The sequence below is a fragment of the Nicotiana tabacum genome, chromosome 7 (assembly GCF_000715075.1).
Source record: "Nicotiana tabacum cultivar K326 chromosome 7, ASM71507v2, whole genome shotgun sequence".
NCBI lineage: Eukaryota > Viridiplantae > Streptophyta > Magnoliopsida > Solanales > Solanaceae > Nicotiana > Nicotiana tabacum.
In genome coordinates this window covers 147,585,593-147,600,697 of record NC_134086.1, presented here as the reverse complement: position 1 = coordinate 147,600,697, position 15,105 = coordinate 147,585,593, and the positions used below count along the sequence as shown (strand labels likewise).

The following is a 15,105-nucleotide window of genomic DNA, read 5'->3' as shown; positions in this document are numbered from 1 at the left end:
AATTGCAGTAAGGATAAAAGACCAAATGATAGTTCTAGGATCAAGGTGCATGATTTATTTGCTCCTCAACTCGATCAATCAACTGCCCCTTAATTCTAAGTTAGTTGGATCACCTAAATGAGCCCTCTATATCAATTTCATTTTATTCAGGCTAATTTTCTTCCAAGTATAGATATTAGTAATTTGTTTAAGGTAGATCCTGAAAAAGGAAAACTTAATTGAGGCAGAAGGCTCTTAATAGTCAGAGTAATCAAAATAAAAAATTTAACCTCTCCAAGTTCCAGGTTTGTTAAAAGAAAATATTTATTCACTCATATTTTCTATTAAAAAATGGGTTGGATAATGGACTTTTTAAAAACGGGTCAAATATGGATATGAATCATACTATCCCCTTAGAAAATGGATAATCAATGGATAATAAATGGGTTTAACAGTTACATTTGTAAATCTTCAAATTAGGGGTTACTCAAGTTTGGGAGACTAGTAATTCTCCCAAAAGTGATCATATTCAAGAAGTTATATGTCTATATCCATATTATCCGCTAGTTAACCCTTTTTTATCCGTATTAAATATGGGTCGTGTCGGACAATTTGTCTGTTTTTGCATTACCAATTTTAGACCCGCCCATATTCGACGCGACCCCATTTGCCACCCCTTGAGGTATCTAAGGATACAGGGACCTGAAACTCCTTGAAAGGGTGTGGGAAATGATTTGGGAAGGGTAAACTGCATTGAAACAAGAACAACAATCTTGATTATCTACTTCTTAATAAATAAAATGCAGCAGTTCAGCGGGTAAAAATGAGATTGGTTACTCTATCAAGATGTTGATCCATGATTTCAAATAAATCTCATGGCCTTTATACCATTTTCACACCATTAGTTTTTTAGAGATCAATGAGAATTCTAATGGAATTCAAACCCAACACATAAAAAATGTACTTGATAATTTTATGCTATTGTAGTTTGATAATGATTTATTGTCTCAATGAGCATAAACTCTCACAGGTTTTGGCAGGCATTTGATCTGAAATTGACAAGGTTTCTTCAAAGTTTAGGCACAGAATGTCATGGCAAATAACTACACAGTTGGCTGCAAGATAGGCCTCCTACTTCACCAATTAATATTCATACAAGTACCAAGTGAGAGTTTATCAGGGAAGAGGCTCTTCATGTCGCGGTTGCAAAAGTCAGTTGAATAGATGATCAATACATAGTTTACCTCGCTACTTATGATCACATATGTTTAAATGTGGTCACAGTTATCCATATTATTGGCACAGTCTACCCACTCTTACTGCATCTTGAGGTGTCTGCTGCGGTCAGCTGTTTTTACTAAGCCTTATGCCATTTTTTCTCGTTAAATGGCAACTGAGTGCTTATGAGTGACTTCAAACTCCAAAACTCAAGTATTAAGTTTTCTTGCAGAGACAGAATCTTGGAGTTTTCGTGCGCGTTTAATAACAACCAGAGATCAACATACAACTAGGAAGAAAGAATACAGCCAGCTCCTTCTCGACTCCAAAAGACAGATTCGAGATTTTAAGTCAGTCACTGCTGCACCTATTACTCCTTCAGGAGGGGTGCTTTAAGATTTTTGGCCATACATACACAGTTCAAGTTAAATGCATTTGATGCAGACTAAATTATATGTGCTCCTGCTCGACTCAATTAGGCCTTAATATCATAATTAAGGGTCAAAAAGTAGATCCTCATTTGTCTGTCTCTCGTGATCATAAAGGCACTTTTGAGCCAATGGTACAGAGTTGATCCACCCTAACTGCATAGGAAAAAACAATCAGTTAATCAGAAGGTAGAAGCACAGTTTCTTTGTTGAGTCAGAATTCTAACAATATATCATGGCAGAATTTATCCACTCTCACTCGAAAGACCTCTGGCACTTAGCACAAACCAAAGAGTAAGGCATTTTAAGCCAGAAGCCCTTGAGGGAGAGTGAACAAAGACTGCCCTGTGTAGAATAACATAGTTTCTAAATCCAGTTGTGAAACAAGACACCTCTTGTCGGCTCTCCCCGTCCGAGCTTCTTTCCATGCATGCTTTCTACTTTAAATCATAGTATAAACATTACAGGAGAGAAGCCCTTGAGGGAGAGGCAACAATAAGTGCCCTGAAGAGTTCATTTATTGTATGAGCTGTGTGTGTTTTGATTGGCAAACTTAGTGATTTAAAAGAGTAGTAGCAGCCTATTTATAGGCAAGAAAAGATACAGAATGAAAAAAAGAAATTTGTGGGACCTTTGATATCTTGGCTCTTGATACGAGTGGCAAAACCAGATTCTTTTGATTCATAACAGAGCCCCATTAAAGTGGATTGTATATAATCTTTTTTCCTTAGAGATATAAGTCAACCCCCTTGTGATTAAAGAATATAAGCATCTCATCCTCTTCCATAATTTATCATATTTGACCTATTCCCTAACGAATAATTCTTGCTTCTGATAGTTTTTTATGTTCTTTATCTCAATAAGATAACGAAAAAGGAAGTTTATATCTGAAATTCTCAACACAATATTCGAATACTAGTACAATTATAGAGCTCAAGCACAAATACTGAATGGCGGCTTCACAACTTAATGGCATCACTTCCCTAGATGCAAGGGAATTCCCAGCCATGTGACATGAACTCATTATATGTACATAAGGATGTTGTAAGTATCCAATACACCTTCATCCTTATCCAAAAATCTTGTATTCGAGTCCTGAGAATGGCGAAACTCCTGGTAGAGAGTGCGCTTCCACCCTTTAATGGCCCCTACACAGCGCGCAAAACCAGATTACTCGGCCCAGTAGATTGGATACCGGATGGTTACACCAAAAAAAAAGTATCCAATTAGCGTATAGTTGAACATTTTCAATAACTCATAGCATGCCCTTTCAACATTTCCTGTAACTTTAACCAGCCATTACGCCGCGTCTCTTGCATTGGCCTATAACTGAAAGTTACTCATCCAATTTTAAATTGAACAGATAGTACCGGGAAGGTGGAATTAACTTTAAGAAAATAGGATCATAAAGATTCTTTTCTAGACAAAGTTGCATTACACAGAAAAGAGGATAATAAATATTGACGTGGATCACCTTATCTGCATGATTTTTGCGTTAGTCTATACACGCAACTTTTTTTAAAAAAAAATTGTACTATAATCACTGTTAAGGATCAAAGAAATGACAAAGTAAATGATCTTCTTTGTTTGGAACCCAAAAACAAAGCATGAGGTCCCCATATTCCCACAAACAACTAGGCTGCTAGGTTCCATGTTGAAAAATCGACCTAACATCTTCTAGACACATGTTAAGTGTGATAATAAAGAATGATCCAATCAGAGATATGGATTAGCTTTTTTTTATCAGAGTAATCTAATGGGTGGCAGACAATATTCATGATAAGACAATGGCTGTAACAGTTTGGACATTGTGGTGAAGCTGCTCAGGAATAATAGAGTAGAAACATTGGTAATGACAAATAACATTAGTAAGATGCATTATCTGATTACATAATTGTTATCACAGAAATATAAGAAAGATATATCGAGTTTTATCTTTGTTTTCTGAATAAAGAGACTGGTGTAATTCTCGCATGATGAACGAGCAGCTCAATCTTATTTTCTTTAATCATGGTGTCCGAACCAGCCGGTGGATACAAAACCAATATGGAGAAGAGTACGGAATAAACAGTGCAGTACTGACTTTGTCATTCTTTTTGAACCCACTAAATCACTCTTAGGCTTGTATAATTGATAATTCAAGCATCCGTATCTTTGATATTGTCTTGAGTAGAAATCCACTAACACAATAATGATACAGGTGGCAGCTATACTTAGATTAGACTTGAGGATGGTGATCAAGGGAAGAGGACATTTTATTCTACAACCCTTTGCTCACACGAACAATCAAACACACAACATGACTTCAAAGAGCTAGCAAAAGAATATATGCCATAAATATTCTTTTTTTTACAAGCAAAATTTCTGTTGTTTCTAACATTGAATCTTTAATTAATGCCAGCCCCCTCTACCCTTCCTCACTTAAACACTAAACTTGGTTCACAGCACGACTCGCACTCATAATATGCGCCAACCACAAATCCCCCACTGTAATGTGATGTCCCTGACGGAGGGCGGGTCAAGCAGGACTGGCAGGCTTCTAGGTTGGCAGGGTGCATATGTTACCTTAGGCGAATCCCACATCGGAATGGGAGAGGAAAGTGAAGAGCTATATAAGGCATGATACAAGTTTACATGGTACGCGCGCTTTTGGGGCTCGAAGTGGCATAGCCCAAAAAGACAAATCCGTACGGGCCTAGGCCCGCAACGGCCAAATACGTGTCATGGGATTGGGTAGTGACAAGTAATACCTTTGTCATTGAACCAAAGCCCTGGGGGAAATATATGCCATCAATTCTTAAGGTCAAGTGAGCTAAGCAGGGGGTTTTCAAGACTAGCTAAATGCTCATATGTTTCAAACGACAACACACAAGATCATGAGTCATTAAGCCATGAAAACCATGTTGTATTATGTAAAGAAGCTACATTTTACAATCTGGCAAATAATCGGAAATATGAAAGCTTTAGTGCTTAAATTAGTACAGAACTACGAATTTACAAAGCCACTTCCAGCAGAAGCTTATAGGAGCTGTGTAATCTATAAGATATTTAACTTAACGACAACATTGAACCATACATCTAATGTAAGATGCTTAGCCAAGGCCTATTAAGAGAAAGCAATGTGCACGCAGGGTGTTAAAAGAGTGGAACAGCCTTTTACCCTGGGATTTAAACCTCGTGCACATGTAATAGGCTAATAGCAGAAGTTGTAAATTAAGATATTTTATCAATGTCTTTCATGCGTAAAATAATCTCCAAGCACAAGTTCATATTTGTCACCAGCGTTCCCTGGGGCGGCCATCTGGATAAACAGGGATCAGAATCTTTTCTTCCTTCTTCTTTGCACCATTAACTTGTTTAGTTGGTTTGCTATCTTCTAGATTAACAGTGCCTTCATCATCACTGAAGTCGGGAGGTATATCATCACCATCATCACTCCAGTCATCATCCAAATCTCCGTCGTCGTCGTCGTCGTCATCATCATCATCATCAAATCCGTCACTCCCTAAGTTATCAATGTCAGACCACTCTTCACCTTCATCAGCATCACTTCGATATTTGGACTCTGGTTTTCCTGCTTCATCAGAATCAGTTTGTGGAGTGCCTCTCCGGTTGAATCTCGTCACTGAAACAAGGGAGCGAAGCTTTTCCTTGATAAGCAATAACCTGTTCTTTTCTATCAAGTGTGAATCATGATAAGCTTCACGGAGAAAAACTGAATCCCGATCCCCTTTCAAAGAGACATAGAACATATCGGGATGCCTTATCAGCATGCCTCTCAGCTGTTGAGAGAATTTAAATTCTTCCCTAAAATGAGTAAGGTGATCAACGAGAGTCCTCTTCTCGACTGTGAGGCTCAGAAGTTCATGAACCACACCACATGCGTGTTTCTCTTTCTCCGGAGTACCAGGCCTTATTCCAGAGAAATCCTCATAAGGAGAAATGTAAGGAATGTCTCTAAACTGACTAATCCTTCTCATCTCACCCTTTGAAAGCTTAAGACCCTTAGGAAGCTTCACCCTATTGAACCTTGGTGGTCTATCGATGATCAAATTCTTCTCTTCCAGCTCTCTTTGCCTAGTCTCCTCTTCTGCAATCTGTGCAGCAGAAACAGCAAGCTCAGGGTCCCAATGAGTCAACTCCAATGCCGGCCCTCGTCCAGTTGAAACTACCTTGAAGTATTGTGGATATCGCCTACAGATTGTATCCTGAAATTCTAAAGGAAGCCCTAAATCAGTTTTCAGATGTCCAATCTTCTCCAACAGAATCCGCTTGTCCAAAGACATCATCAATAGTTTCCTCAACTTGACAACCAACAAATCCTCCATTTCATTCCTAATCTTCATTTCCTCCAAGTAAAGCCTCTCGGCCTCAGGAGTCATTTTGAACTTAAGTGAGTAAGCCCCTTCTTCCATAATTTCAAACACACCAGGAAATTTCTTCAATAAAGCAATAAATCTCCTTTTCTTCTCCAGACCCAATGCTCTTCTATACCTACCCAATTCGCGAAGCGACATAATTCTATCAGGCTGACTCACTAGAATCTTCCTAATCTTCATAACCAATTTCAACTTCTTGTCCCTTTGAATCACATTATCAAAAGGAAGCTCTTTCCTTCTCTTCACAGCACCAGCTGCTCTAATGGGAAAATTCGGCACCTGGGTTTTCCTTAAATTACATAAAGATTCATTCTTTTCTCTAAAAGATAAACTTTTGCCCAAAAATGGAGTCTTTTCTACCCGGGCTTTCCTTAAATTACACAAAGATACATTGTTATCTCCAAACGATACACTTTTGCCCAAAATTTGAGTCTTTCCTAAATGCTCTGCTGATATAGCCAGATGGGTCACTGGACAAAGTCTGGTTTTATGAAGAAAAGATGATTTATGGGAAAGGGAAAAAGGAAAAGCTCCATTTGAAGCAAAGGGTTTTGATGCTGTGGAAAGTAGAAACTTGGGTTCCATGAGGAGTCCCAATTCTTGGTGGAATTATAAAACGAACAGATTATAAAACATGAAAATTAAGATTTTAAGCAGAATTTAAATAGCAAAGATAACAATCACGTATGTTTTATTAAGCAGTGTGAGAGAAAAGAGAGAAGAAGAGGATACACTGACCTTCGGGTGGTTCGAGCAGAGCTATGGATGCTGGAGATGTTGATATGGTTAGGGTTTATCAGAAAGGGTAAAAACCCCGAGAAGTAGATAATATCTGTATCTTCTACGTGGAGTGGGACAATGTCACCTAATGTTGATTACTTTCTTTGGTTCCTGAACTAAATTATGTCAGGATTATAATGTAAAACTTGTATATTTTTCTCATAATTTAAGAATAGATCAATTTCATTTAATGGATCGATGTCTGAATTTATTGGCCATGTATTTTGCCAATATATATATATTGCCAATATAATATCCTAATATACAAGAGGGGTTGTAAAGAAAATAGTCTCTGTCTTTAATAGGGTTAAAATCTTCTTTTTAGATGGTATAGATGATATGATTGATGGTATGATAATATTAACAATAGCAGATGCAGTTGTTTTCTATATATATCTGAACAGATACTACTATTGTGTTGTAGGTATATAAAATGTACGACCAAATCTACTATCGAATAAAATCCGGTTTCTATGTCTAATATAAATTCTTCTAAACTTTGGGTAAGGCTCCTAGCAAAATTTTCTGGATGGGTATAATTATTACGATTAATGGACATTAACAATAAAATTATTTTTTGTGATTAAACTCTTATGTTGTGAAAATCCTACTCGGTACTCCCTCTCTCTCATTCTATAGACTTGTATAGTTACAATATTATCCAAATTATGAATTGAGATTACCCCTTTTCTACTCTTTTTTTTTAATTCACTTTGTTCATCTCGTCTTCCCAATCTTTTAAAGATTTTAACTCTTTTCTTAACCTTTATTTCTTTAACCTCACCCCAGTCACGGTTAAACACTTATACCCTTCTTAATTATTTTCGGGTTTTACTTAACCGGTATCTCCTAGGAATTTACAGGTTAATCCATCAGAATTGTTAAGAAATTGGGAATCTAACCATATACTAAGAGTGATATCTGGTTGTTATCAAACTAATAATCGAACATATGAACATAAAACTATACAGAATAACATAAAACTGTAAAATTAACGGGGGTAATATCTAGCAGAAACATAATTTAGATAAAGATGAGTAACTTACATGCTTATAGGAGAGAGATTTCCCTTTCAGGAAACCCAAAAAAGTCTATTGAGCTTTGGGAATTAAAAACGATCACAAATAAGCATAAGGATTTATTTATTTTACAAGCTTAGATGAGGAACTACTAAAGTACTCATAAGGAAATATTTTACAAAGTGTTTGTTTTGGAGATGGTTGGTGATGAAAAGGATGTTGAGATGGGTTTTCTTCTCTGACTTCCTTCTTCTTGTATCTTCTCCTTTTTATAGCTAAGTTTTGGAATGGATTTGAAAAATGGATTTCAAATTCTTCAGAAATCTATCTTGTCCAACCTTGCAGGGTACTTCATTGGGCTCCATCTTCACATGGCTTGGTCGGAGATTCCCTTAGTGCTTGTAATTTTTTCTTCCACTCAAAAACTTAGCTTGTCTTTTAGTACAGCTAGCATTACTTTTTGTCACATCTTTTCTACTTTATGTCACTTGTCACGTCTGTATTTAATTTTTCACTAAGACCTTGCTTTTATGTGTCTAAATTATGTATAGCTATTGAATCAAAACTCATTCCTGAGTCATCTTCATATGGGTCTTGAGTAGTTATCATCTTTTCCTGAACTTTGAGTCCTTTCTGGATTTGGACTTGGATTCTTAACCATATGTTTGTCTTGTTCTTCTTTTTCTTGAAAGAAATTTTCTAATGTTTGTTTGATTATATTTTCTATTTTTTCTTTTTTTTCTCTTTTTTGAAATTATACCCTTGTTTTTAAATGCTTCTCCTTGTGTTAATATTCTGGGTAGTCTTCGTCTCGATAAACCTTCATCTTCACTTTTTGGCAAAGTGACAGCCATAAACAGATTTGATATGTCTTTACCGGTCACCGTTTGAACCGGACTAGCTATATCATTATCCAATACAGTAGATCTTGCTGCATTTATTGGGGAATGCACATCCTTCTCATCCATTTTTGCTTGTGATGGAGAACTCTGTTTTGGACTGTTCATCTTTGTGTCTTGTTGAGGAATAACTTGAGTCTGTGATTGTGTCAATTCAAATCTCAATGCTTGTACCCTGTGTTCTAATACCTTTACCTGCTCTATAAGTTTTGTCTTTTCTTGTGCCAGGATTTCATTTTTCTGGTTTATTCTTTTAAAGGCTTCCGTCATTGATGAGCAATGATCACAGAATATTATCTTGTCGTTGTCTTTTCGGATGTTGTATTGGGGGATTTTCTAGGTTTTGTCTAAGTGTTGGGGAGATATAGTAGTTTGGTCTTGCATAATCTAATGCTTCAGTAAAATCATTAAAACCTTTGAAAAGCGGTTTTTCTATATCTTTAATAGAGTCTAGTACTTCTAGCCATGTGTGAAAAATACCATTTGTCTTACCATGTATAACCACATAATACTTAAATCTTTTGTCTTGGTTTTTATCTGTAAAATATTGTCCTAAGGCATTAAGAGCCGCTATAAAATATTTAGTGTCTTTCTTATTATATGATATCCATAAGTTATCAATTAAACACTGTTGAGGTCTGTCTATGACACATTCTGGTAAAACTCTAAACGACATGTTTGATGGTGGAAAAAATATTAAATTATGTTTTCCAAAATTTATTCTTTCCATATTAGTCTGTTCTGCAAAAGAGTGTGGCTTAAAATGAAGATTACCTAATATTGTCTGCAAGTATCTATCTGAGGGTGAGGCTTGAATGCCCTTCCCTTTGTCTTCAGTCTTGGAAACTGTTGGTCTCATGTTGTACATGTAAAATACTTTTTTATTAATTGATAGTAATTTTAAGCTTACTTAACTGATCTGCTAAGTTATTATCTTTTCTTTAATATGTTCAAAAACCAAATTATATATTGATATAGTATCAATAAAATTTAACCATCTTCTTATACTACTATTCTTTGCGTTTATCTTCTAGTAAAACTTAACTATGGCTTCGCAATCAGTTCTAATTGTTACTTCTTGTTTATTTGATATATATAATTTAAAATTATTTAATCCGTAAATTACAGCTAATATCTCTGCATCTATACTACTCATATTTACTTTTTCTTTATATTTACCACTTTGATAAGCACATATTTTTTCTGTGTTCTTGTCACTATATTTATTTGGTTTTACTTTTAAAACTGCTCCCCATCCTTCAAAACTACCGTTTGTTTTTATTATCAAGTAGTCTGTTTCTAGTGGCATGTTTAAATCAGGAATATTTTTTGTTTTTTCTTTAACTTTTTGTACTAATTTAATGTCTTCTGTGTTAAAATATTTTTGTCTTGTAGAGCCTGTCTTAGCATATAATGGTCCTGCTATTTTTCCTAAGTCTTTTATAAAATTTCTCGCATAATTTACTATTCTCAAAAACTTTTGTAGCTCTTTGGTATTATCTAATTTATATGGCATTTCTAGAGTCTTTTTGGCTATATGGGGTTGCAATTTAATTTTCCCATCCCCTAAAATTACTCCTAGAAAATTTATATAATTTTTACATAGTTCCATTTTCTTTTTACTAATTATTATTCCATTGTCTACAAATAATCTAAATACTGTATGTAGATGTCCTAAATATTTTTTAATATCTTTACTAAATACTAATATATCATCTACATATACTAAAACAAATCTTTTATATTTTCCAAATATACTATCCATTTTTCGTTAAAAAATTGGTGGAGTTGTCTTTAGTCCGAACGGCATTACTAACCATTCGAAATGTCCTTCTGGACAAGTAAATGCAGTCCACTCAATTCTTTCGTCATGCATTTTTACTTGTCAATATCCTGATTTACAGTCAAACTTGTTGAATATCCTTTTTCCTTGTATTCTATTTATTAGTTCTGTTTTATCAGGTAACTTATATCCATCTGTTCTAGTGTTATCATTAAGTCTTTTATAGTTTATTACCATTCTTGTTTTTCCTCTTACTATCTCACTATGATTTCTAACCATAAAGGATGCTGACCTGTGTTTAGAAGTGGATCTTCTTATTATTCCTAAATTCATAAGTTCTTTAATTTGAATTTTGAAGTCTTCTAGATCTTGATTTGTAGCTTCTATTGAGGCTGTTTTAATTATATATTCTGGATTAATTATATCTAGTTTACACATAACTTTATTGTTTTCCCAATGTTTTAAAGATTTTTCTCCTATTATTTCTATTTCATCTAATATTTTTATTATATTATCTAGATCCTTTTCGTTCTTTATTATTCATATTTTTTGTACTCCTATTTTAAAATTGTATAATTCTGTTTCGATATCTATTAAAGTATAGTCTTTTTCTAATATATCTCTATCTTCATTTTCTTCTAGTATTAAGGTCTTAGATTCTTCTTTAATCTTACAACATGTATTTTTATCTTTACACTCTTTACAACATTCTTTTTGATTTTCTTGCAGGTTTTTCTGGCTTGTGTTCAGTCGTGTCCTTATCCTGGTTGCAGTTTCTATTGTTTGTACGAGCGTTTGTGTAATATTTTTAAAGAATATTACTCCATCTCTACTGAGTAGGCAGCTACCATTATTATGTAATATAAAACTTAATCCTAATACAAAGACTACATTTATGTTTAAGTCTCTTACCCAGATTTTGTCTACCTTGTAGCTAGGTTTATAGAAATCTAAACATGTATTTATAAAGTTGGTCTGTGATTTATCTACATAATGTCTGTATATATTATGGGTTTCATCCATTTGCATAGCTGCAACTGGCTTATCTAAGGTTTTGATTAGATTTGGAGGAACTATCCTTTTATTTATTATACATCTTGTGCATCCGGAATCTACTAGAGCTAATGTTTCTATTTCGTAATCTTTTATTTTGATTCTTGCTAAAAAATTTATTGTACTTAATTTTTTATCTTCATTACATATCAGCGCGTCATAATTTTTCTATACTCATTAGTTCTTCGTCTACTACCGTTATGTTTTATTTTATATTTTCTAATTTCTCTTTTCCCTTTTCCATTTTCTGTATTCTTTTTTCTAGTTCATTTATTCTACCTTCTAATGTCATTATTCTCAAATTCATCGTATGATCATTTATTTCTTGGTATTTTTCTTCTTTATTTATTTTTGTTTCAAAATCTTTTTCTATACATGAAATACATCCTTCTAGATAACATAATTTACATTTAGCTCTTTTATTTCTACTAGGGTACCATTTGCATATGAAACACTGATTACTATCTAATCCTTTATTTCTTTCAAAATTATGGGTACATTCCTCTGATATATTTACAAAGGTATTTTCTTCTAAGTCTAATTTTTCTAATCCTATCTCATTTATTAATTCTTCTTCTTCTGATTCTGAGGTATCTATTTGAGTTTTTTCTTCTACATCCACGCTTACTATAGAGTATATACTTTCATTATCTGACATATGTTCGTCTACATTTATTAGGGTTTCTTGAAAATCTTCTATTAATTGTGAATTTCTTGTTTTATTATTAATTCTTTTTTGGCACGTATTTGCTAAGTGTTTTCTACACTACCATAAGTAAAACATTCTAGTTTATTTTTATAGTTTCTATCTGCTCTATACTTTCTAACATGTCTATCCCTATCCAGGTATGGTTTTCTAGCTGATGATTTTCTAAGATAATAATTTTTTCTGTTGTATCCCTTGTTGTATTGAGGTTTATATTTTTTATATTTCTTCTTTTTACATTCATTTTTGTCATAACTTTGTGTTGTATATACAGTTGATCTACAAAAACTCATATTGTTCTGTTTTAGTTGTTTTTGTAACTGTATATGGGTACATTTTTCTTATAGTATTTTCATTATATGTTGTACTTTGTGCCATATAGACCATTTTGCATGTGGATTTTGTATTACATCTTCTCTTTTATACCATCGTTCTTCTATTTCTCTTCCTAAGACTCCTGGTAGTTTATTGAATAACTTTTTACCTAGATCTTGATCAGAAGCGTTTCCACTAATAGTACAATAATAAAAATAATCATTTAAAAACTTTTTTATATGAAACCAACTGCTTATACTTAATTGTTCTAATTTTATTAAAGCGTTCTTTTGTAATACTATTAATCCACTATTTGGATCTTTGCCTGTGATTAAGCTGTCGCACCTCCTTTTTCCACACCCGCGAGGGTACAGGGGAGTTTTCCAATTAAAGGACAATCGAAACGGGATTTATTTATTTATTTCAGAGTCGCCACTTGGGAGATTTAGGGTGTCCCAAGTCACCAATTTAATCCCGAATCGAGGAAAAGAATGACTCCATATTACAGTCTGCGTACCAGAAATCCGGATAAGGAATTCTGTTAACCCGGGAGAAGGTGTTAGGCATTCCCGAGTTCCGTGGTTCTAGCACGGTCGCTCAACTGTTATATTCGGCTTGATTATCTGATTTTATACAAATATGAACTTATGTGCAAATTTTATCTTTTTACCGCTTTCATAATTGTTATTATTATTTTTACAAGAATGTGAACATTGTTTAAAAACATGTCTTTGGATTGCGTCACATAAAATGCACCCGCGATCCGGAACGTATTTTTATTCAATGTTTTAGGATTTGGATTTGGGTCGCATAAATGCGCACCCATGTTTAAGAATGTATTATTATTAAATCGTGCCTAAAGCGATTAGCATATTATTATTTATGGATAAGACTGTGGAATTCACTAAACAGTCTATCCCGAATTCTAAATACTCAATTAAATATTTATTGAGGGCCCCGCAATTAGTGCATTTTATTGGGCGAGGCTCATCTCATTTTATTTTTAAAAGGACAGTCCTAAAATGCCTACATTTTTTATTGAAATTTGTCTCTACAAAATAAAGGAGAAATATCTTAATTTATTTACATGTTATTACCTAGTTACATTATACTAGGCATGTTCTCAGTTTGTCAAATTAAAAAAAACATAGCAATTCTAATTTTAATCCTAGACCATTTATATGCTGAAATTAACCAATATTATTTAACTAAATAAATTTCTACCAACTTCCTACTAGATGGCCTATTCGTTTGATTTTTTATTCAACAGAATTACTACACCATTTATTTATTTTTTAGGCAATAGATGTAGATAGTTCATTTGTTAAGCTATCGTCGAATGTTCCACTATATGTATTAAATATCTACATGATTCTGATTTTTTGCAAACTACATAATTTATACATACAAATAAAATTCAGAATATAATTAAATATAATTCAAAATTTCAACTCTTCATTTTTTCGTATTCATGCTTCATATTTCGGATTACAATAACCAGCGTGTCAGTTGTGTACCTGATATTGGAAGCAAAAGAAAATGAAGATGAGAATCAACAGCAGCAGTAAAATCAGTACAACACAGCAACAATAGCCCAACAACAATAACAACCCAGTAACAGACCGGTGGAGTAGTAATCCAAAAAAAACAAAAGCTTCAGCTTTTATGAAACAACAATCAATTCTGATTTCAAACAACAAAAGAAAGGATAATATTTTTTTTAGTTTTTTTATTTTATTTGAAAGCTTAAATATTTTTCGGAATTTTCTATCTCTTAAATGTTCAGCCCTTTTCTCTCTTATTTTCAGATTTGTTTCTCTCTCCCGTTTTTTCTGTCTTTCCCCCCTCTTGTGTTTCTGATTTCAAGACTTCTTATAACCCATCTCATAAAATCCTTCCATTAATTAAAATCAACCCATTTTCTCTACCAAACCCATTATCTTCCCACTCATTCCCATTACATTAAATAACATATCACACCACCCCATTTCATTTTGTCCCCCATGCTTTATTTAAAATAATGCAAGATTCCCCTTTAAATTAAATCTTGTCTCCCCTTTATATTAAATAATCATATCACAACCCACCCCATTTCATTTTGTCCCCCATGCTTCAAATAAACAATTACAAAATGTACAATTCCTAAACTACCCCTTCCGACCTTACTGAAATTACCAAACTACCCCTGAACGTATTACAAATTTACCAAACTACCCATCAGCTATAATACATCAATTAATCAAACTTAACCAAAATATAGACAATATGATCAATTTCTAACAATGTTCAAACAACAATATGAACACGGATGAACATCATAACAACAATATCATATGAACATGATTTTAACAACATTTCAACAACAAATCACATGAACACAAATTGAACAACCAAGAACAACTAAAATTTGATTGAACAATATTTTAGCAACAAACAATCCTATTTTCGGATTCAACACCAACAACAAACAAAGTATGAAGATTTCTAAATTCAATCATATTGAACTTAAAATCAAATCATTACAACAAACAATTCTTATATTAAAA

General features: G+C 33.6%; 1 protein-coding gene across 1 annotated transcript; it reads right to left on the bottom strand.

Moving 5' to 3' along the window:
• Positions 1 to 4,505: 4,505 nt before the first annotated feature.
• LOC107760322 (protein WHAT'S THIS FACTOR 1 homolog, chloroplastic-like) lies at positions 4,506 to 6,743 on the bottom strand. The gene has a single exon (XM_016578355.2). It carries the CDS (start codon positions 6,587 to 6,589, stop codon positions 4,901 to 4,903), a length of 1,689 nt encoding a protein of 562 aa, XP_016433841.1. The 5' UTR covers positions 6,590 to 6,743; the 3' UTR covers positions 4,506 to 4,900.
• Between the last annotated feature and the right edge of the window lie 8,362 nt (positions 6,744 to 15,105).